This window comes from Sorex araneus, chromosome X (genome assembly GCF_027595985.1).
Source record: "Sorex araneus isolate mSorAra2 chromosome X, mSorAra2.pri, whole genome shotgun sequence".
Lineage (NCBI taxonomy): Eukaryota > Metazoa > Chordata > Mammalia > Eulipotyphla > Soricidae > Sorex > Sorex araneus.
This window is the reverse complement of record NC_073313.1, coordinates 163,963,137-163,987,699: the sequence shown is the minus strand read 5'-3', so window position 1 is coordinate 163,987,699 and position 24,563 is coordinate 163,963,137. Positions and strand designations below refer to the sequence as shown.

At 46.9% G+C, this 24,563-nt stretch overlaps 1 protein-coding gene across 4 annotated transcripts in view; it reads left to right on the top strand.

Annotated features, from left to right (window-relative positions):
- COP1 (COP1 E3 ubiquitin ligase) overlaps nt 1–24,563 on the top strand; it is a 95,632-nt gene that overhangs the window by 37,218 nt on the left and 33,851 nt on the right. For all 4 annotated transcript variants that reach the window (XM_055120172.1, XM_055120171.1, XM_055120170.1 and 1 more), the window contains exons 9-11: nt 9,302–9,359; nt 11,295–11,409; nt 17,271–17,406. In XM_055120172.1, coding sequence (XP_054976147.1) covers nt 9,302–9,359; nt 11,295–11,409; nt 17,271–17,406 — 309 coding nt within the window. The remainder of the gene's footprint in view (nt 1–9,301; nt 9,360–11,294; nt 11,410–17,270; nt 17,407–24,563) is intronic.

Below are 24,563 nucleotides of genomic sequence, written 5' to 3'. Positions count from 1 at the left end.
GTTGCTCTCAAAATCGGGGGCTGGAGCAATAGCACAGCGGGGAGGGCGTTTGCCTTGCACGCGGCCGACCCGGGTTCGATTCCCAGCATCCCATAGGGTCCCCTGAGCACCTCCAGGTGCAATTCCTGAGTGCAGAGCCAGGAGTAACCCCTGTGCATCGCCGGGTGTGACCCAAAAAGCAAAAAAACAAAAACAAAAAAAAAACCAACCAGTGTTGTTCTCAAAATGAGATGCTGGCAGCATGAGTCTGGTTAACAGCTGATAAAGGAGAAGCGGGCAAAATGGAATTGTCATCAAAGGAATGTTTTGATTCTTCTTTTTTTTTTTAAACAAATAATTTGCATGCCACTTGAAGTTTGAGAGAAACACTTGGGAAAAATTATGTACTCGCAGCGAATGATGCTTAAGATTAAGAGGTGAAATTAAATGTGCTGAGAAAAATTTTGACTTTCTTTTTTTTTTTTTAAAGAAATCGCACAGGGTTGAAGAGATATTGGGAAGGGTGCTTGCCTTGCATGCCAACGTGGGCCTGATTCTTGGCTTCCCACATGGTTCCCTGAGCCCACTAGCACGGATCTTTGAGTGTGGAGCCAGGAATACCCGCCCTGCCCCCAGTATCGCTTTGTGTGGCTGCAAAACAGAAAGAGAGGGAGAGACAGGGACTCTCTAGCTGAAATTGTAGTACCTCCTCGCACCCAAGTCTCACAGGCTTACTTTGCAAAACCTTTTGTAGCTTTATTTTCCCTGTAGAGAGGGCATTGAATTCCTTGCTTAGATTTGAGGTTTCTGTTAGGGCTGGAGCCATAGCACAGCGGGGAGGGCGTTTTCCTTGCACGTAGCCAACCCAGGTTCGATTTCTCTGCCCCTCTTGGAGAGCCTGGCAAGCTACCGAGAGGATCCCGCCCGTACGGCAGAGTCTGGCAAGCTCCCTGTGGCGTATTCGTGATGCCAAACACAGTCACAAGTCTCACCATGGAGACGTGACTGGCGCCCGCTCGAGCAAATAAATGAACAACAGGATGACAGGGCTACAGTCCTAACCTTATGCAATTCAATCTAAAATTCACAGCTATTCTTCCTTTCCATCTGCAATTAAAAGGTCACTTGAGGATGTTGGGAAAAAGTTATTCTGCCCTTCTGAAATATTCTTGATTGCTTCTGTCATTTGAAGGTTGAGTTTCTGACCTTTTCTTTGAAATCCTTAACATATACTTTAGAGTATTTTTGTAAACCTTGAGTAAACCCAAGCTAATGTACCTGAATCCCCATAGTGATTTTGAAAACCTTTGCAGTAAGCGGTGTAAGAGCTTCGGATATTCTGTCTGTACCTCCAAGTTTAGAAATCATTCACTGTAGTATTTTTCAGCATTGAAATATTTCTGTCACCGTGAGCGAGATAAATGAAAGCAGATTTATTCAGGGAGGGTTTTATTTCCAAATCTGTCACTGTCACTTTCACCTCATTGCTCATCGATTTGCTCAAGTGGGCACCAGTCACGTCTCCATGGTGAGACTTGTTGTGACTGTGTTTGGCATCTCGAATACGCCACGGGGAGCTTGCCAGGCTCTGCCGTGCGGGAGGGATCTTCTCGGTAGCTGGCCGGGCTCTCCGAGAGGGGCGGAGGAATCGAACGCGGGTCGGCTGCGTAAAAGGCGAACACCCTACTTGCTGCCCTATTGCTCCAAAAAGTATTGCAATCTTCTATATAATCTTTTGAACCCCATATTTTAATTTTTGTTTTTGGGGTCATATCCGACAGTGTTCAGGGGTTACTTCTGGCTCTGCCCTCAGGAATCACTCCTGGCAGTGCTCAGAAGATTATTTGGGATGCCGGGTGTAGAACCTGGGGTTGGTCAAGTGCAAAACAAGTGCCCTCCTCTTTGTATTATTGCTCTGGTTCCAGACTCAAAAGCCAAACCCACTTTCAGAAACCAAACTACATATGCCAAAAAGCCATTGAAGTCACTTGTGTTTATAAAAAATTTGGTTTAAACTTTTTTCAAGTTTTTATTTCTAAAGAGTCTTCAAGGGAAAAGTTCATGTTAATTTTTAGCTGAATTTTGCTTCAAAATCAGAAAATGTTTACTCATGCAGAGGTGATCGTATTTATTTGCAAAAGTTATAATTGCCAGAGTTATGTATGTAGCACATGTGTTTTTAGGTAGTTCTGTAAGTTACACTAATTCCCTGCTATAGACCTCAAAAATTCTGTGTAAATGGGACTTTAACTTACATTTTCAATTTTTTAAATGAGAAAATTGGGTCAGGGAGATGAGACACTTTGCCTAGTGTAATATAACTAATTGGCGTAACTACTCTAGAACCCTGGAAACTGTGAAACTTTCGGAAGTGAAAGGGTTCTGTCACAGCACCATTGAAGGGGGAAAAGTAAAAAAGAAAATTAAGAGGGGCTGGAGCGATAGCACAGCGGGGAGGGTGCTTGCCTTGCACGCGGCTGACCCGGGTTCGATTCCCAGCATCCCATCGGGTCCCCTAAGCACCGCCAGGAGTCATTCCTGAGTGCAGACCCGGGAGTCAGCCCTGAGCATCGCCGGGTGGGACCCAAAGAGAAAAAAAAAAGAAAAAGAATAAGAGAAATTTTCAAAATGTAAGGGCATTCATTCTCTTCAAGAAGAGAAAACACCATTTTGATGGTCTTCCATCAGAATTCTAGAATCAGCCTGTCTGGGCCCACATTGCAGTGACATAATTTAACGGCACTTTGACATCAAGCAAGTTTGCCAACCCAGAACCAGACACCGTGCAGTGTTGACTGTAAAATCAGATAAATTTGTTTCAATGGTTGTGCCGGATGTTGAAGTGCGTATGAGTTAGAAAGGAATCATTGAACACAAAGGCTGATGTTTTAATTTAATTAAATTTAATTTTTGCTTTTTTGGGTCACTCCCGGCAGTGCTCAGGGCTGACCCCTGGCTCTGCACTCTGGAATCACTCTTGGTGGTGCTCGGGGGACCCTATGGGATGCTGGGAATTGAATCCGGATCGGCCTTTTGCAGGGCAAACTCCCTCTCCACTATCACAAGCCCCAAGGCTGATTTTTCTTTTTTTCCGTTTTTCTTGAGATATCTGCAGAATGGGAGCCGTGGGAATTTTTATGGTTTGCTAAATGGGACTTCTCAATTTGAAATTGAGTGTTTTAGGTCTTATAAAAAGAAATAATAATGCCGTATACTCTCATCATTGGAAAAGTGTTAGGTAACTGGCACCAAAGCAATGTAGCTCTTAACCTATAATTCACGAGGCCTTGGTGAGAAACTCTTTTCAAAAAATTACTAAAACTGGGCTGGAGCAATAGCACAGCGGGGAGGGCGTTTGCCTTGCATGTGGCCGACCCGGGTTCAATCCCCGGCATCCCATAGGGTCCCCCGAGCACCATCAGGAGTAATTTCCTGAGTGCAGAGCCAGGAGTCAGCTCTGAGCATCACTGGGTGTGACCTGAAAAGACTGGGGCCAGGTTGGAGAACTCGCTTTACAAAAACGTCGTAGGCCCGGGTTGGATCCCGAGCACCTCTGGGTCCCTTGAGCATCCACTAGGGAAGGCCCCACTGTGCTGAAAGTCCTTTTGCACCACCAGTTGTGGCTCCCCCCAAAAGAAATCATTAAAATTTGGTTTTCATTATTATTTGATTTCCCGCTGTGCATTGCTAAGCATCGTTTGTGTCAATACCTTAGCGGTGTTAGGTAAAATACACATTTTGACTTCAGCCCCAGAGAGTTGACTCAATACAGGATTTCGTGTTCCGTTTATGCTAATGAAGAAGCTGGTCCTCGACAGTAATTAGCCCACTTTTATGCGCGGACAATGCTTTGTTTTAAAAATGAGTTTATTCAGTTCCCTTATTTACTTAGAGACCTCTTGTTTCCGTTATGCTCAGTCTTAATTGAGCTCAGGAGAGTTTTTTTGTTTTTTTTTATTTGGTGGTGTTTTTTTTTTTTTTCCCCCTTTTTGGGTCCCACCCAGGGATGCACAGGGGTTCCTCCTGGCTCTGCACTCAGGAATTACTCCTGGTGGTGCTCGGGGGACCCTATGGGATGCCGGGAATCGAACCCAGGTCAGCTGCTTGCAAGGCAAACGTCCTCCCCGCTGTGCTATCGCTCCAGCCCGAAGTTTGCTTTGCTTATAGATTAAACCCATGATTTGCTGTTGTGCCTATTGATCATTTAAAAGTGAATAGTTCACTTTCAGTACAAGTCCTGTATAAAACTAGTCACTGTCATTGTCACTGTCACCCCGTTGCTCATCGATTTGCTCGAGCAGGCACCAGTCACTTCTTCATGGTGAGACTTGTGACTGTCTTTTGGCATATCCAATACGCCACAGGGAGTTTGCCAGGCTCTGCCGTGCGGGCGGGTGGCTTGCTGGGCTCTCCGAGAGCGATGGAGGAATCGAACCCGGGTTGGCCGAGTGCAAGGCACACGCTCTCCCGCTGTGCTATCGCTCTAGCCCATAAAATTAGTCACCTGCATTTATTAGAAAAATTTTTAAATTTATTTGAATTGTATTAGTGACCTACTGGCCTTTTTCCTTTCTTTTCAAATTGAATGATTTTACTGAAATAGTAAATACCAAAGCTAGTAAGCAGGTGCTGTGTTTTTCTATTTTTCTCCTTAAATTTTTCCTTCGAGTAAGACAAAGCTAATTCAGGATTTCCCCTCTTTTCACGTTGAGAGCAAGACCTACCTAGAGAGTCTGTCTAGAGTTTGTGTAGACCCTGGAACTCTGAGCTCTGAATATTTCCTGATGGCGTCACCTGTGGCCTAATGCAGGGTCCTCCAGGATCTTAGTTCACTCATTTGAGAAACAGGAATGGCAGGAGCCAAAATCCAAAATGAGTTGGGAGGTTTAAATGATGTCTGCTGGGGCTGGAGCAATAGCACAGCGGGGAGGGCGTTTGCTTTGCACACAGCCGACCCGGGTTCGATTCCCAGTATCCCATATGTCCCCCGAGCACCACCAGGAGTAATTCCTGAGTGCATGAGCCAGGAGTAACCCCTGTGCATTGCCGGGTGGGACCCAAAGATAAAAAATAAATAAATAAAAAATAATGTCGGCCAGTGCCTCTGGCGCAGCCCTGCCTGATAACTGGGGGCTACCTTTTTTTAATTATTATTATTTTATCTTCATAAGTTTGTTCAAATGAATTGATGACATCCAATATTTCAACACCAAGCCCACCCCCCGTGACACCTTCCCACCACCATTAATTCGAATTTTCCCATACCATCCAGGCCTGCCTGCCAGGGTTAGATGCTAGATGATGTATTGACTATTAGCTTTTTATGAATATCATGAGAGGTCGCGTGGCCACTCTTGTGACCGCATGCTTCTGGATTCTAAAATTGTAAATCGTTGGAGTCCAGAGATATCTTGTAGGGAGCCAGTCCAACTTGAGATTGATTTGGGAGTCTCGGATCAAGGCCGTTGATATGCTGAGTTGGGGCCCAGAGGCAGATCATGGGTGAGACAGCCAGGACCCCGAGCGGCCGGGGAGATGGGAAGGTACGGCCAGTTTCTGCCGCATGTGCCCTGGAATCCCAGTCCTTGAACCCACATACCTGCGTTTTGCTTCTGGAAGTCATCGGGGTTCCATCTGGAGCGGGCAGAAGGCACACACCTGCTCCATCCGAGGTGTCCCGGTGGACCTGACTTAGTACGGGGTCCGGGAGATCTTCGGCGAGCTGCTGTCTTTTGGGATTCATGCTTGTATCTCTGGGGACTGCTGCTTCTTCTTCTTCTTCTTCTTCTTCTTTTTTTTTTTTTTAATTTTGTTGAATCACCGTGAGATAGTTACAAGCTTTCATGTTTGGGTTACAATCTCACAATGATCAAACACCCATCCCTCCACCAGGGCACATTCCCCACACCAATATCCCCGGTATAACCCCCCTTTCCTACCCTCCCCCTGTCTGGCTTGCAACACAGACACTGAGAGGTCATCGTATTTGGTCCATTATCTACTTTCAGCACACATCTCCCATCCCGACTGATTCCTCCAGCCATCATTTTCTCAGTGATCCCTTCTCTATTCCATCTGCCTTCTCCCCGCCACTCATGAAACAGGCTTCCAGTTATGGGGCAATCCCCCTGGCCCTTGTATCTACTGTCCTTGGGTGTTAGCCTCATGTGATGTTATTCTGTACGCCACAAATGAGTGCAGTCCTATGTCTGTCCCTCTTTTTCTGACTCATTTCACTTAGCATTATACTCTCCATATCTATCCATTTATAAGCAAGTTTCATGACTTCATCTCTCCTCGCAGCTGCATAGTATTCCACTGTGTAGATATACCAAAGTTTCTTTAACCAGTCATCTGTTCTAGGGCACTCGGGTTGTTTCCAGATTTTGGCTATTGTGAGCAGTGCTGCAAGGAACATATAAATACAGATGTCATTTCTACTGTGCTTTTTTCACATCCTTGGGATACATTCTCAGAAGTGGTATTGCAGGGTCTATATGGAAGCTCAATTTCTAGGTTTTTTTTTTGGGGGGGGGTTATACCCTGCAATGCTCAGGGGTTCCTCCTGGCTCTGCACTCAGGAATCACCCCTGGCGGTGCTCAGGGACCCTGTGCGATGCTGGGAATCGAATCCGGGTTGGCCACATGCAAGGCCAATGCCCTCCCCGCTGTGCTATCGCTCCAGCCCCCATCAATTTCTAGTTTTTGAAGGGACTGTCCATATTGTTTTCCAGAAAATCTGGGGGCTGCTTTTGATCCTGTGGTTTCCCACCTGGGGGTGATGGCAGCTAAGTCAAGAGTCGAATTGCTTTGCTCTCTGCAATAACAACACCCTCGTAGGAGCACACCAAGTTAGGTGGGATATAGAAGCCAGCTGAGGCTCAGTTAGCAACGGTCTTGGAGCCCCTCAGACAAGGACTCAGTGTCCCCTGACGAGGGAGAACAGTTGTCACAAAATTCTTTTTCGCTGATTATTTTTGGATCATTCCACTAGCCGGTTAGTGTGGCAACAAGCAATAGAAAGTAAATTCTTCTGTGCTTGCGACAGGGACAGGCTTTCGGGGTGATTGGGAAAATGGAGACAGTGGTGGAGGGAAGGTGACTGTGATGATGGGGTGGGGGTTGGAATATTGAATGCCTGGAAAGCTTATTTAAGTCATGCACAACTTAAATAAGCTTAAATAAATAAATGGTGTTTGAATATAAAGGAGGAGCAGAAAAGAGAATTCGTTTGTACCTGGACCAAGAAGAAAGACCCTATTATTTTCCTAGTATTCTCCTTAATCGGGTTACTTTTTGTGTACACATTTTGGAAAGGATTATAAGATTTTGTCTGTAATATTTCTTGCGTTCACTTTATTACGGCACTGGTCGTATTTCTTAGTGAATAAGCCCAGCTATGAAATGCATATAAAATTCCATGGCCTTTTATAACCGATGATTTCAGTATCTTGAGTTTAGTTTTATGCCACCATCTACACTCATATATAACATCATTATTATTCAGGCTTGCAGTCACGGAGGTCTGAAATATATAGCGCCTTTAGAAATTGCCTCAATATTGGTATGTTTTACTGCCCTCTGAACTGTCATCTCATAATTTTATTAATGTTTGTACAGATGCCAGGGGATTTGGTTTCACTAATTAAAATGGAGCAGAGAGCTCTCTTCTGGTGGTGTGTTTTTTTTTTTTTTTTTTTTTTAATTCTCAGTGTGAGATGGAAGCAGGCGAGGCAGGGCGGTACCTCTGAGCGGCATCCCTAGCTCAGGAATGGAGACGGGAATGTCTGGCGTCTCCTCCATTTTGGCCCGTTACTCCCTTCAGTGGGGTCGGTGGAAATTCCAGGGGCGTGATTGCAGAGCCAGGTGGGGGTGGTCTCGTTAGCTAGAGAGGGTGCTGGTCACGCTCTCATTTGTAGTAACAAGTGCTTGGAAGGTCCCCTCCCTGCCCTCCTAACCCAGACACTGTACTAGGAGCAAAATGAACTAATTTCTATTGCTCTGTTTTTAATTTTAACACTACTACGAGGGCCGTTTGATCTGTTCTATATTTGGAGATGTGAGATTGTATATTATGGACTACTAGTAGGGGAAAAATTTTAATGACTCTTTTTTCCTCCTTTGGGACATTGTAGTGAGAATTAGAGACAGAAATTTTTCATTTTAAATCTCTCTGAAGTGCTTTCATCATTGCCAGTAGGCTGGGAAGCGAGAAACCTAGTAAGACGAATGTCCCCAGCCTTGTGGAAGCCAAATCTCTATCACCCTAAGATGGCCTCTCGTGTTTGACCGTGGAGATGATTGGGATACTCCCAAAATAATGATTTTTGTGGACTTGTGTGGAAAGGGTTGCTTTCAGCAGTATCCTCGGTTGCTTACATTTCATTCGGGTTTACGAATACAGCAAAAGAAGACAGAGTCTTTTTCAGTAGGTCACTCCACTCTTGGGTGGCACGTATACGTATTATCCATCACCTTTTTTTTTTTTTGCTTTTTGTGTCACACCCAGCAACACTCAGGGGTTACTCCTGGATCTGCACTCAGGAATCACCCCTGGCAGGAATCAGGGTACCCTATGGGATGCTGGGAATCGAACCCGGGTCGGCTGCGTGCAAGGCAAACGCCCTCCCCGCTGTGCTATCGCTCCAGCCCCTATCCATCCCCTTTTAGCTGTCAGCAGTCTTCAGAGGCTAATTGGAGGTGGGACCGAGATAGGAATGATGGAGTGGCTAGAAAGAAACGGTAAGAACTACAAGGGGGTTGAAATGAGTCAGTGTGGGCCGGAAGGGTTCGAGTTACAGGCAAAGTCTGGACCTCTCGCTGCTGGTCCGTTGGGCCCCTGGCCGCTGGCGTACACCCCCCAACACCTGTAACTTGCAGTTCATGAAAGGATCGTTTTTGACGGTTACTATTGGTACTACACGTCTGACCGTTCTCTCTCGCCTGGACGGTTTTTGGTAGCTCTGAGTTTGAGCGGGAGGCTGGGTAGTCTCGAGAGGGTGACTCAGTCCTCCCTGCATTCAGTAGGGTCCTGACCCACAGACCACCTCCTTGGACATGACGTCAAAGCAAACACATGTGTATGCTTGTGGGATCACTCCCTGGCGACATCTTTCTCAGCATGCGTGGTTTTTGGGGGAGGGGGTTACGGGGTAAATTGTTGAAGCATTCATCAATGTTTCCCCCCTTACCATGCATTATTTGGCATTATTTGAGATCTGAATTAACGGCGGTGCTTTGTGCTTCACACACAGAAACACGTGTCTGTCTGATGTGTTTTCCGGTGAGCACTGAAATTGTGTTTTTCTCGCTTCCTTTGCAGTAGTATCATTGATTCCACCGAGTACAGCCAGCCGCCGGGTTTCAGTGGCAGTTCTCAGGTGAGTGGGACTGGTCAGGAGCATGCCCGGTGCAGGCAGCCGTTGGGAGCGCTGCGGCCCCGAGGCATGGTCGTGGAGGGGCTCAGTCCTCGCACAGGACATGGGGCGACGGCAGACCTTGAGAGGGGAAATGATAGAGGAGGAAACTGCAAATTATCCAGACTCAGCTTGCACTCTGCTCAGCAACTACCCATTATGGTTTTTGCTCCCCTCCTCCCGTCCCTTTGGTTGGGGTCGCAGCTGTCTGGGGCTGCGCACGGTGATGCTGCAGTGCTCTCTGGTCACACTGGTGATGCCGTAGTGCTCACTGGGTCACAACACTGGTGACGATGCAGTGCTCTCTAGGTCACAACACTGGTGACGCTGCAGTGCTCGCTGGTCACAGCACTGGTGATGCTGCAGTGCTCGCTGGTCACAACACTGGTGATGATGCGGTGCTCACGGACCACACTGGTGATGCCGTAGTGCTCGCTGGTCACAACACTGGTGACGCTGCACTGCTCGCTGGATCATAGCACATTTACCTTGCAGTGCCCTGTGTGGCAGTACATGCAGACACACTTGCCCTGGAGGTGGCCCCCATGCAGTGCACCTGGCGTCACCTCAGCAGTGGGAATGGAACACACAGGTGCTCTATCGAAGAACCAGCCATTGCCCTCCCCTCCCCCATCTGTGCGTTTTCAGATTAAACTTCTCTGCTTCGCCTCTCTTTTAACTGAATCATCTGATGAGTTTTCCACTGTTCCTCTCTTCATCTGTGACCTGAGGATATTTCCCAGTCCTGATTTGGAGGCCTGGCCTATTTAATAACTTGATATTGGAATAACTTCAGACTCAAACACAGTTACAAGAATGGTTCAGATAACTGTTACTTTCCCGAGACCGTGCCCACATTGCCCACTAACCGTCCCACTCTTACTCTCTCTCTCACATACATGTATGTACGGTTTCAACAGGCCTGGATTACCATCTAAGGGACAGCAGACGTAATGTCCCTTCCAATTACTCCCATCTGGAGTTCCTTAAAAACAAAGATATTAGGGCCAGGGAGATGGTAGAGGGGGGAAGGCACCAGCTTTGGATGCGGCAGAGCCTGGTTTGAACCCCTGGCACCGATTGTCATCCCCAGAGAGCCAGGAATAAGCCCTGAGCACTGCTGGGTGTGACTCAAGACAAACAAATCCAATAAAACAGATACACTGGGGCTGAGGAGAGAGTCTGAGGGTCATAGCCAGTATGCTGCAGGTGTATTGGCTGTCCACATACCTGATTTAGACATTCTGTTCTAATAAATGTCAAATTGCTCCAACGTTTATTCTGCTCCTTACTCTTACTCTACAGTGTTAACTTAAATTCATTGTCCATACTGTCAGACACTATTTTAATTCAAAGGGTACAGTGACTGCAATATAGGGTTGGCAAAATAATTACTTTTCTCTTAGTAATTGTTTCTTTTAACAATTTTTGATTCTCAGGGGCTGGAGCGACAGCACAGCGGGGAGGGCGTTTGCCTTGCATGCAACCGACCCAGGTTCAATTCCCAGCATCCCATAGGGTCCCCTGAGCACCACCAGGAGTAATTCCTGAGTGCAGAGCCAGGAGTAACCCCTGCGCATTGCCAGGTGGGACCCAAAAAGCAAAAAAAAAAAAAAAAAAAAAAATTGATTCTCAGTAATGGATTCTACCTGCACTTCATTGGGGAGTGTTGAAAAAACTTTTTTCATTTTTGAAAAATGAATCTTGAAGCCTATTTTTGCTTTAAGACAAAAGTTGGAAACTGACCGAAGAACCGTGCATTTTTACCACCTATAACTATTTGAATATGATAGACATTTGAAATAATACAGGCATGCGTTTAGGACTTTCCTGCAGAGCGAGTAAGGTTTGCTTGCAAGTTTTAAGTGGTTTTGTTTTGTTTTCTTCCTTTCACTTTAGACCAAGAAGCAGCCCTGGTACAACAGCACCTTAGCTTCCAGACGAAAACGACTCACGGCTCATTTTGAAGACCTAGAGCAGTGTTACTTTTCTACGAGGATGTCCCGTATCTCAGGTACTCAGGAGGGCTTCTTCAAATGCTTCAAATCCATTCCTGGCTTTGTATGGTGGATTTAGGCCTATTCCTAAAGCCAACGTCGATTTTCCACAAAATGAGCATTGTGACTATTTTGAGAGAGGAGCACATTGCTTGCTCATTACAAGTCTTGCTGTGTATCGGGTACTTTGGGGTCGGGGATGGGGGGTCAGTCCCCGTGAGGCCTGGAGATGACTGTGTGGTCCCGTGCTGGCATTGATTTTTGGGTCACACCCGGCGATGCACAGGGGTTCCTCCTGGCTCTGCACTCAGGAATTATGAATATGACAGAAGCCAGAGTTGATTTCACTCGAGTTGGCAGTGCAAGGCAAACGCCCTACCCGCTGTGCTATCCCTCCAGCCCCCCGTGCTGGCATTGAATCACCGACTTCCTGCTCCAGCCTTTGGTGCCCATCTTCCTGGGCCTCTTTGGGAAATGTTAATCTTAGCCCAGTGAGCTGTTCAAAGCTTTGGAAACGTGGTTATGGCAATAAAATGAGCAAACCAGGGTTTATACAGTTCTTACCAACTGAGAAAGTTCTCTGTCTCTAGGCTGAGAATAAAAAGATGAAGGCACCAGGTGTGTGTGTGTGTGTGTGTGTGTGTGTGTGTGTAGAATTGTAAGCCCAGTGGGTAACGCAGCAGGTCCATTGCCGTATTGGATGCCATGTGCCGTATATAGCGAAGACATTCTGGCACCAGAGAGGAATGCCCGCTGGAAGCACTGAGAGTGACAGAGCCAGGCCACGCTGAAAACGGGGATGTGCATGTACCTGATCCCTGGAGTGACTTCAGAGGGGCTGAGTGTCGTAGGAACTGAACAAGGGCGAGAGGAACATGTTCCGAGTAGAGAGAAGTAACAGAGCTCTGGCTGGCATTGTGTAGGGTCGCCTGCCGCCCTCGAGAACGGAGTCAGGTCTGCCCTGTTTCTGCTCAGTGCTCTCCTCTTGCTCACGTCTTCGCAGTGCAGGTGGAGTTGGGGGTGTGACTCAGTTGGCCTGTATGAGGCCCGGGTTGATCCCTGTACCCCAGAACACAACACGGAAAACACAAGTTAACAAGCCGACCAAAACATCAACGTGTAGGCTTTTACAAAAAAGAAAAGGTGGTAGCTGATGTGTATAAAATGGAGTACTTGGGAGGAATTGCTAGTTTTATTAGTCAGACAGCTACCCAGAGCAGACGCCATCAAGGAAAAGAGTGCCTGGTAATGCATTAAAAATTGCACCGTATTTTTCTCTTGAATAGGCATGTTTTCACTGTGATTTATTTCCCGCTTCAGTTCCTTGAACGTATTTGCCTCAGGATTGTGGTGGAATTAAAAAATGTAGCAGATTTACATAATGATTTTCCCTCTGAAGACAAGTAGAAAACCAGCCTTTATGTGTTTCAGGAATGAACGAAAGGCAGTTTTTATATAGCTGGAAAGTTTTCATCTGGGGTCTTGGGAATGGTGCTCTCCCCGCCCCACTGGAAGCTAGACCTCCTCTAGAGAAGTCTCTGGTTCATGCTAATCGGCCACAACAAAGGCAGATCCTTTCTTTCAAGTTGGGAAGGAGCTTGTGGCAGGCTGTTGTGCTAATAAAAGTAGCAGCCGCTCCTGCCAGGGAGAGGAAGGGGATAACAAACCCACTTGACTCATTGGAGGGTCAGAGCTCTACAGAAAGGTATGACTGTAAAGTTACAACTAAGAGGAGGATGGATTTTGATTTCTATTATACTCAAGATTTCTATTGTACTTATTGTACCGAATATACTTAGTATACTATACCATATACTATATATACTACATACTATACTATATTATATACTACAGTATATTGTATATAGTAATATAGTATATTATACATAACATGCTATGTGCTGTATAATATAGCATAATATACTATGGTATATTATAGTATATTGTACTATAGTACTATATTACACTATAGTACTTATTGTACTTAAGTCTAGTTTTTTCTGGACTCTCCAGTTTAGCCTGCCAAATTTGCATATCGATGAAAGTAATCAAACTATCATTTTTTTGTTTTGTTGGTTTGGTTTTTGGTATTTTTTTTCTGCTTTTTGGGTCACACCCAGCGATGCACAAGAGTTACTCCTGGCTTTTGCATTCAGGAATCACTCCTGGCGGTGCTCAGGGGACCCTATGGGATGCTGGGAATCGAACCCGGGTCAGCCGCGTGCAAGGCAAACGCCCTACCCGCTGTGCTATTGCTCCAGTCCCAGAAACTTACCGAACTATTGACTACATAGAAGTTCCTCCTAGTGCGTTTGACTAGGAAAAGGAAATTTTAACTTCTGTCTAATGGGGTCCTTCAGCATTTTAATTGCCCGTCTGTGGTTTTTTGTTTTTGTTTTTTTTCTTTTTGGGTCACACCTGGCAATGCACAGGGGTTACTTGTGGCTCTGCACTCAGGAATTACCCTTGGCGGTGCTCAGGGGACCATATGGGATGCTGGGATTAGAACCGGGGTCGGCCGCGTGCAAGGCAAATGCCCTACCCGCTGTGCTATTGCTCCAGCCCCTGGTTTGTGTATTTTTAAATGAGACTCCACTCAACTTTATTCAACTTCTCTTACCCAACTTCGACTTACTACTATGAAGTGGGATTAAGGAGTGAATGACTTGGATTCTTGTCATTGAAACAAGATAAACTGTAAAGCATTCAGAGAGAGCGCCTAGTTACTGAACACACTTTGACTTTGGGTTTTGTGTTGCCAGCATCACAGCTAGGCCCTAAAACATAGAGGCATGGGGGCTGGAGCGATAGCACACCGGGGAGGGCGTTGGCCTTGCACTCGGCCGACCCGGGTTCGATTCCCAGCATCCCATATGATCCCCCGAGGACCGCCAGGGGTAATTCCTGAGATGCAGAGCCAGGAGGAACCCCTGTGCATCGCCAGGTGTGACCCAAAAAGAAAAAAAAAAACAGAAACAAAACATCATAGAGGGGCTGGAGCAATAGCACAGCGGGGAGGGCGTTGGCCTTGCACGCGGCCGACCCGGGTTCGATTCCCAGCATCCCATATGGTCCCCTGAGCACCGCCAGGGGTGATTCCTGAGTGTAGAGCCAGGAGGAACCCCTGTGCATTGCTGGGTGTGACCCAAAAAAAAATTAAAACAAAACAAAACAAAACATCATAGAGGCATGTGATCTGCCGCTGAATACACACTAGTCTGTACTTACTGCAAGATTATAGACCAGCCTTGCAAGCGGAGTCCTGATTCCTAAACTTTCAGTCACTGAAATAACAAATTTCGCTAGTTTCTAATTTCTGCTGGAAGTAGGTGCTAATGAGTGGGCTTCCGATAGCTGAAATTTCAGATCCACTAGAAAAGGATTTTGGTCTTCAGTAAATACACATTTGCAGATGCTTGTGCATTTCATATGCATAAAAATTGATGTGAAAATGGGGAAGAGTAGATTAACATTAGAGCAGTTTAAAAATGAATATCTGAAGTAATTATCTTTCCAGTATTTATTGAATTAAATGGCAGAGCAATAGGATTAGATAGAAAAAAAACCAATTAACTATTAACATCCAAACCACAGTGTTGTACATTTGGTTCTTTTTTTTTGCAATAACCCATGTTTTATTTATAATTTGATTTTTTTTGTGAGAATAACTTTGGTGGAGCAGGGGCTTTATCTTAATAACACGATGTTACATACTAATTAGATTTGTTCCTTTGCTGCTTTTAGAATGGAAACACTACAGAATTTGACTCTATTCAATATAGGTCATTAGATTTGCCTGGTTAGTGTTTAAATATTTCAAACGATAAAAGATTACATAATTTCCTCTGATCGTTTTTTTTTGCTTATAATCATCGTTCACGGTTTCACGTCAGCAGGCTAGCCTGTGTTCACTGATGACTGAACAGTCAACTCTCCACACTGTGTTGTCATGCTCTGGTGACTTGGTGATGGTTTTCATGGTGTCTTTGCTTCATTAGGCTCACTGTTTGCAAAGGACACGAGAGGAGAGATGACAAGAGCATGCAAGTTGTGTGTGTGTGTTTAGGGAAAGGCTTGAAATTGCAGTGTTGTCACGACTGCAGCTCAAGTTTCAGCCTAGGAACTGCAAGTTCATTTGGCTGTCGGGCCCCACGTGGCGGTGCTCAGGGCTTACTCCTGGCTTTGCATTCAGGAGTCCCTCCGGTGGTTCTTGGGGGCCCACTTGTGGGGGTGGGGATCTTAGGTGGGTGATCTACATGCGCAGCAAGCACCAGCACTTGGTGCTCTGGGACTGCCCCTGACGTGAGGCTCTGGGTTGCTCCCTGGGTTACTCTGTGCAGTGCTGGAGATCAAACATGATCTCCACCTGTAGCACTGCACTGTCGTCCTGTTGTTCGACAATTTGCTCAAGCGGGCACCAGTCACGTCTCCACGGTGAGACTTGTTGTGACTGTGTTTGGCATCTCAAATACGCCACGGGGAGCTTGCCAGGCTCTGCCATGCGGGCGGGATCCTCTCGGTAGCTTGCCAGGCTCTCCAAGAGGGATGGAGGAATCAAACCTGGGTCAGCCACGTGCGAGGCAAACGCCCTCCCCGCTGTGCGAAGCTCGCTGTGATCGTATAGGTAGTGCTTCTCGGTCTAGAGTATGCAAAATGATTCTGGCCCTCTTTGCTGCCTTCCAAGCCTTGCTTTGCTTTCCATTCCTTGGAAAGGAGCTATGAGTCCAAATTTGAAATATTTTTGAAAACCAGTGGTGAAAAACTGCTTATAACTGCTTTCCGTTATAAAATCGTTTCTCAGTTGAAGAGCCGTATTCTTTGAGCTCTTGGGTCATCTGTTCCTCTGTTCAGATGAATTACGTGTGATCGTTACATAAACCCAGGCCGGAGACGTATCTCTGCCAACGTGTTCCTTCAAACTAGTCAATAGCCCTCTGGACATAAACATTCTTTTCTTTCCCCTCTTTGCTTCATTCTCAAGGTAAGAAAGTGATTTTAGCTTGAGAAACGATTTAACTTCTCTTTCTCAAAGGACTTTTTTGGGTTTTGTTGCCAGCAAATTATTGCTTAATATAAAGGAGAGAAATGGATGCTGAAAATCACAGATTTGGCCGGCGAGGTAGTATAACAGGTTGGGCGTTGGCTTGCGGGCAGCCGACCTGGGTTCAGTTTCTGGCATTCCATATCATCGCCCACCACCACTGGGAGAGGATTTCCTGAGTGCAGAGCCAGGAGTCACCCCTGAACATTATCCGGTGTGACCCGGAGGAGAAAACTTAAAAGAAAATCCAGATTCTTCCAGTTAAAAAACAGTTTTACAGTAGCTGCTGGTTAATTTGTGCATGCTAGTCTTTTCCAAATGCTCCTTAAGATTTTTTTTGTTTGTTTGTGTGGGGGCTGGTGAGATAATATAGGGCGTTTTGCCTTGCATACAGTAAGCACATAATAAGGACATAATAAGGACTTAACCACCACTTCACGGTCCCCTGAGCCCTGCCAGGCGTGATCCCTGAATGTAGAACCAGGAGTAAGCCCTGAGCACAGCCAAGTGTGGCCCTAAAACCCAAACAAAACAAAATTTGGCTTTTTTGGGGGGAGGGGTGTCATACCCGACGTTGTACAGGGTTTACTCCTGGCTCATGCACTCAGAAATTACTCCTGGCGGTGCTCAGGGGACCCTATGGGATGCTGGGAATTGAACCCGGGTTGGCCGCGTGCAAGGCAAACGCCCTCCCTGCTGTGCTATTGCCCCAGCCCCAGCAAAACAAAATTTGGGAAGTTGGGTGTTTTTTTTTTACAATGTGATTTTTTAGTCTGTGGATATTGCTCTATGGATTCCATTATAGTTCAGAACAGTTATGTGCTCTTTTTTCCCTAGACGACAGCCGAACTGCGAGCCAGCTGGATGAATTTCAGGAATGCCTGTCCAAGTTTACCAGATATAACTCAGTCCGACCCCTGGCAACACTGTCGTACGCTAGTGATCTCTACAATGGCTCCAGTATAGTCTCCAGGTAAGTATTCCTCACGACTTCCTGTTGCAGATGTTCTAGAATCTAATGTAATCCGAGTAGAAATTGCACTGTAAAGTTTCAGAACCAGTGATCTGAAGTTAGGTTGCTTGATAATTTTGAGTTCTGTGATCTTAGGATGGTTTGTAAATCTCTCTCTTCCTCAGTTTTTTCATCTCTGAAATGGGATCATTGGTCGTAGCTTCCTCGAAGATGTGAATGTTTGCTTGGATTTCCTTTGATAGGTTTCGATGACAGCACTCTTTCTTGTGATTTGATCCCTCTTCAGTTTTCTGGGAAAGTTATTGAAGAATTGTTATTATTTCTCAAATAGTTTGTAGACGTTTCTAGTGACACTCTGTCTTAAGTTTTGAGAGAAGATTTTTAAAAAATAAATAAATTCAGCTTTTGTAGATTTGAAGCTATCTTGACTGTTCATGTATTGTTGTGAGCTTTGGTACTTAAGTTTGTCTTTCTAAAGCAATGTATCAGCCTCATGTAGGTTGGTGAGTTTATCGACATGTGTTTATGATATTTCTTTATTATTCTTTTAATGTCTTGGATTTTTTTTTTTTTTTTGGCTTTTTGGGTCACACCCAGCGATGCTCAGGGGTTCCTCCTGGCTCTGCACTCAGGAATTATTCCTGGTGGTGCTCAGGGGACCCTATGGGATGCTGGGAATCGAACCCGGGTTGGCCGCATGCAAGGCAAACGCCCTTCCCGCTGTGCCATCGCTCCAGTTCCAAGACAACACACTTTTATGCTGGCAATGGGAATTTCTTTTCAGGCACTAGACTGACTAAAATTTGAAAACACAGAGCAGTGATAGAGCTTATTTCACCAGTGAAGTAAGTGCGCAATTAAATTAATGCGATTTCATTAGCTGAGTAATTAATTTATTTCACAAATTAATTGACCACCTAGTGTGGTCTCGATTAGAGGTATATTATGATACTCGGAGTCAAGAGAGCTTCTAATCTTCCCTCTTTATGATAATGTGCCTTCACTGAAGTATGATGGAAGTCTGCTAAACAGTTGACCTGGTGTCTGATGCCGCTTAAGTTCTGAACTGATGAAGGAACGTATCGCCTGTATTTCCAAAGGTTTAAAAACAGAGCTTGGGTGCGAGATGGCAGAAATAATTGGGGTCAACCAGGGATGGCCTCACACAAGTCCTAAACCTCCCCGCCTGCAACCTCTCTCTCTGGTCTCTCAGCATCTGTTTGGGGACCACACCCGGCTGTGCTAGGGAGTCACTGCTCAGTGGCCATAGGGGATGCCGGGAAGTGATCCGGGTGGGCGTGTACAAGGCCAGCATCCTGCCTGTCTTGCTTCTGGCCCCGTATTCCTGAAAGCCATTTTGCACTGATCTGTTGTAGTCTTGGTGTGTTTTGTTTTCTTTTCTTTTGTTGGTTTTTTGGGTCACACTCAGCGATGCTCAGGGGTTCCTCCTGGCTCTGTACTCAGGAATCACTCCTGGTGGTGCTCGGGGGACCCTGTGGGACGCCAGGGATCGAACCTGGGTCAGCCATGTACGAGGACAATGCCCTCTGCGTTGTCCTACCACTCCGACCCGGGGTTTGTTTATTTATTTATTTTTTATTTATTTGCTTTTTGGGTCACACCCGGCGATGCACAGGGGTTACTCCTGGCTCTGCACTCAGGAATTACTCCCGGCGGTGCTCAGGGGACCCTATGGGATGCTGGGATTCGAACCCGGGTCGGCCACGTGCAAGGCAAACACCCTCCCCGCTGTGCTATCGCTCCAGCCCCCGGGGTTTATTTTTTAACGCTTTACAAAGACGGTTATATTTCAAACCTGTGCGTGCAGCTGCCAAGATTTCCTGTCAGAGGAAAAAATACTACACAGACCTGAGTTTGGGAATTATCACTCGTTGAAAGCAAGTCATTTGAACAATGAACTAGGAGTGTGAGAATGGACCTTTGCCACATGTGTGTGCTTCCCTGAGTGACATTGTCTTAGCCACTCGAGCAGAAAGACGGCCAATTTTCAGAGCTTACCCGGAAGGAAGGACCGATGTGACTGGTCATCTGCAAGCGAGTAAACCGGGAGCCAGAGAAATGAAGGCATTTGGACTCGGTCCCAGCCTTGACCACTTGGGTCTTCTTGTTCCTCCCATATTCCTCACTGGTAATGCCGTGATTTGGAAGGATTTTCGTTCCTCTCAAAAGCAGCTATTCTGTTAGAAAAGATGAAACCAGGAAATTCGCATGTAAGCGGATCAACATGCAGAGGATCATGCTAAGCGACATGAGTCAGAAAGAGAGGGACAGACCCAGAATGACTGCACCCATTTGTGGAATATCACGATCACGGTCACGAAATCCCGTTAATCACCGATTTCTCAGGCGGGCTCAGTAACCTCTCCGTTCGTCCTTTCCCTGAGATCTTAGAAGTCCATCTCGACTCGGCCCTCCCAACGATGTTGCACTGGGGGCTCTTCAGGGTCAGGGGAATGAGATCCAGCTTGTTACTGGATTTTGCATATGAATACACCATGGGAAGCTCGTGAAGCTGTCCCATGTGGGCAGGAAACTCTCAGAAGATTGCCAGTTTCTCCCAGAGGGAGAAGTAGGCTAAAGATATCGATTTTGGGAGCTTGCTTTTAAGTCTCTCTCTGGATGTTGGCCATTGATGGGATTACACACACCTGGGTTCCTCTGCCGGTACCTTTATGCGTGAGGCCTGTCTGACCGTGCGGAGAGGGGCCTCCAGCATGGCTATGGCTAGGTTCGGTGGTCTTCGGCCGCCGGGAGCTCTGCTCGGGGTGGGGAGGGAAGCTGGATCCCATCCCCTCTGAGGGGCCCCGGGGAAGACAGCCAGGCGCGCGGGCAAGAGAGTCTTATAAAGTCACATAATCGGAGAGTAACACCTAAGGACAGTTGAGATAAAGGCCAGGAGGGTGGGCCCACAGCTTGGAAGCCAGTCTCATGTGCTGGGGGAAAAGGCAGCTGGGATGGAGAAGGGACCACTGAGTCAGTGATGCTCGGAGGGCCCGCTCGGGATGGGAGATGCGCGCTGAAAGTAGACTATGGACCAAACATGATGGCCGCTTAGTGCCTATATTGCAAACCGTAACACCCAAAGGGAGAGAGAGAGAGTAAGAGGGAATGTGTCTGCCACAGAGGCAGGGTGGGGGGGAAGCGGAGGTGGCAGGAGGGACACTGGGAACATTGGTAGTGGAGAACGGGCACTGGTGAAGGGATGGGTACTCGAACATTGTTTGATTAAAACATAATCACAAAAATTTGCAAGTCTGGAGGGGGGCTGGAGCCATAGCACAGCAGGTAGGGCGTTTGCCTTGCACACGGCCGACCCGGGTTCGATTCCCAGCATCCCATAGGGTCCCCCGAGCACTGCCAGGGGTAATTCCTGAGTGCAGAGCCAGGAGGAACCCCTGTGCATTGCCGGGTGTGACGCAAAAAAAAAAAAAAATTTTTTTTTGCAAGTCTGTAACTGTACTTCACGGTGATTCATTAAAATTATAATATTTTAAAAAGCAGCTGCTTCCTGAACCATTTGCCTTTTCCTGTTCCTGAGCCCTCCAGTTGCACGGACTCGTGGCGGCGGCCCCCGCTGGCGTCTGAGTCCTGCTGGGCCTTGACCCTCCGCCGTGATAACTCCACACGCCCTGCTCGTAGCTGTCGAGGGCGCGGCGAGGGTGCTCAGGCTCACACGCACACAGCTGGCCATCCTGCCCCCCCAGCCCCCCACCCCCGTCTCTGGCTGGCGTGTCGCACGCTGCCTGCAGACGCTTGCCCGGTTGTGCCCTAGACATCAGTGTTTGTCGTGCGGATGCATGCGGTTGGCATCAGATTGGAACTCTTGCTACTTGCTTGCAAGGTGGACACTTCTCTGCAGGGACCCTCTGCCTGGCCAGTGAAGAGGCTCTTCTAGGAGCAGGGGTGTATGGGGGAGGCGGGGGGGCTAAGTGCTTGAGATGGCACCGTTTAACTTTGTTTTTGTTTTGTTTTGTTTTTTGCTTTTTTTGGGTCACACCTGGCGATGCACAGGGGTTATTCCTGGCTCTGCACTAAGGAATTACTCCTGGCAATGCTCAGGGGACCATATGGGATGCTGGGAATCGAACCCGGGTCAGCCACGTGCAAGGCAAGCGCCCTACCCGCTGTGCTATCACTCCAGCCCCGGCAGCATTTAACTTTGCACCTTAGTTCATTACATTTAGGAGACAAGACTTTTCCTATGTTACTGGAGCGATAGCACAGCGGGTAGGGCGTTAGCCTTGCACGCGGCTGACCCGGGTTCAATTCCTCCACCCCTCTTGGAGAGCCTGGGAAGCTACCGAGAGGATCCCGCCCGCACGGCAGAGCCTGGCAAGCTCCCCGTGGCGTATTCGAGATGCCAAACACAGTCACAACAAGTCTCACCATGGAGACGTGACTGGTGCCCGCTTGAGCAAGTTGATGAGCAACGGGACGACAGTGCGACAGTGCTACGCTTCCTATAAAATACATGAGGTCTAGTGTTGGTCACTTACGAGTGTGACCTCGCAGAGAAAAAAATCTGCAAGACTGCTTTCAAATGACTGCTTCCTTTGCTTGCAGTTTCCTGCTAAGAACCTAAGCATGGGCCCACAAGGGGGCAGTATTTGTTTATTTTGACCATCTCAATTGTTAAGTAACAAATGGAAATAATGGAAATCGAGAGGTTTCATAATAAGGTTCATCTTCAGGAATTTTACACAGCCCCAGGCTAACAGAACAGGTCATGGAAAAGACGGGAAACTCCTCTCCCACACAGCAGTGGTGTCATCGGTTAGATTTTTTTTTCTAAAATTAGCTCTTCCATTTGGTGGCTAGCAGAGAGTGATGGTTTGGAATGACATTGGTTAAATGTATTAAACAGTGACTGCTTCGGGGCTAGAGCGATAGCACAGCGGGGAGGGCGTTGGCCTTGCACTCGGCCGACCCGGGTTCGATTCCCAGCATCCCATATGGTCCCCCCGAGCACCGCCAGGAGTGATTCCTGAGTGCATGAGCCTGGAGGAACCCCTGTGCATGGTCAGGTGTGACCCAAAAAGAAAAAAAGAACAAAAAACAATGACCGGTTCTTAAATTCTTGATTTTGGTACTGCTATTCGTTATGAATAACACACACCTGTAGTTTAGAGATTATTTTAACATTTCTGGGTTTTTTTGTTTGTTTTGGTTTGGTTTTTTTTGCTTTCTTGGGTCATACCCAGCAATGCTCAGGGGTTACTCCTGGCTCTGCACTCAGAAGTTACTCCTGGCAGTGCTTGGGGGACCATATGGGGTGCCAGGGATTGAACCTGGGTCGGCCACATGCAAGGCAGACGCCCTCCCTGCTGCACCATCGTTCTGGCCCTGCTTCTGTTTTTTTTTAAATATTAGAAATAGAGCTGTACTAGTCACTAGTAGATTCTAAGGAAAATGATTAAATATGGCATTTGTGGCTTCAATATCAACCACTACAGTGGACTTTTTGACCAGGGAAAACTAGCAAACTATGATCCTGTCACTGTCATCCCGTTGCTCATCGATTTGCTCAAGTGGGCACCAGTCACGTCTCCATTATGAGACTTGTTATTGTGTTTGGCGTATCAAATTCGCCATGGGGAGCTTGCCAGGCTCTGCTGTACAGGCGAGATACTCTCTGTAGCTTGCTGGGCTCTCCGAGAGGTGCGGAGGAATCGAACCCAGGTCAGCCTCGTGCAAGGCAAAACGCCCTACCCGCTGTGCTATTACTGCAGCCCAACTATGATCTATGAGTTCAAATTTGACCTATCCCCTGTTTTTGAATACTTGTGAATCAGAGTGGGCTTTGCATTACTGTTACCCAAAAACAGAAAAAAAAACACTCAACAACAATAGCATATGATATATAGCACTGTCGTCCCGTTGTCCATCGATTTGCTCGAGCGGGTGCCAGTCATGTCTCCATGGTGAGACTTGTGACTGTGTTTGGCATCTCGAATACGCCACAGGGGAGCTTGCCAGGCACTGCCATGCGGGCGGGATACTCTCGGTAGCTTGCCGGGATCTCCGAGAGGGGCGGAGACATCGAACCCGGGTCGGCCGCTTACAAGGCAAAACGCCCTCCTCGCTGTGCTATCGCTCCAGTCCGTCATATGATATATAGTAATATAAGATGTATAATAATGGTATGAAAGTTATTCTAAAATTTAAATTATGATGCCTAATAAAGTTTCAGTGGGACACAACCTTGTCATTCCTTTACATATCGTCTTTCACTGCTGGCATACACAAGTAGTTGCGATAAAGAGCAGGTCTGTGTTTGACATTTTTTGCAAGCACCTGACCTAGTACGTTGGTTTAGGCCCCAAGGCGATCCTCCTGGCTTGGTTATAGTGCTGGGATTGTTTTGGAGATGGCTTGTGGTAGAGTTTCTGGTCCCCTGTGAAGAGTGACTATTGTTCACGCCTCACCGCTCTATAATAAAAATAACCACACTTCGCCCATCCGATGCTGAACGCTCTCTCACTGGTTGATGGACAGCAAGAGATGCTTAGTACTCCTGTAGAAAGAAGTCCTGTTCACCCAGCCAGAAGAGGTCCATTTGTGCCTTTTAAAATTTATTTGTGGGGGCTGGATCGATAGCACAACGGGTAGGGCGTTTGCCTTGCACTCGGCCGACCCGGGCTCGATTCCCAGCATCCCATATGATCCCCCGAGCCCCGCCAGGAGTAATTCCTGAGTGCATGAGCCAGGAGTAACCCCTGTGCATCGCCGGGTGTGACCCCAAAAAACCAAATAAATAAATAAATAGATAAATAAATAAATAAATGAATAAAATTTATTTGTGGTTGGGGGCTGGAGCAATAGCATAGCAGGTAGGGCGTTTGCCTTGCACACAACTGACCCGGGTTCGATTCCCAGCATCCCATAGGGTCCCCTGAGCACCGCCAGGAGTAATTCTTGAGTGCAGCGCCAGGAGTAACCCCTGTGCATTGCCGGGTGTGACCCAAAAAGCAAAATAAATAAATAAATAAATAAATAAATAAATAAATAAAAATTTATCTGTGGCATGGAGCTGAAAAATAAAAATGATATGAAACAAGGGCAGAAAGTTGGACAGGACGTCCCGAATTCTGACATGCCCCTCAAATATTGAGTGGACGCTTGTCAGTCCCCGCCTC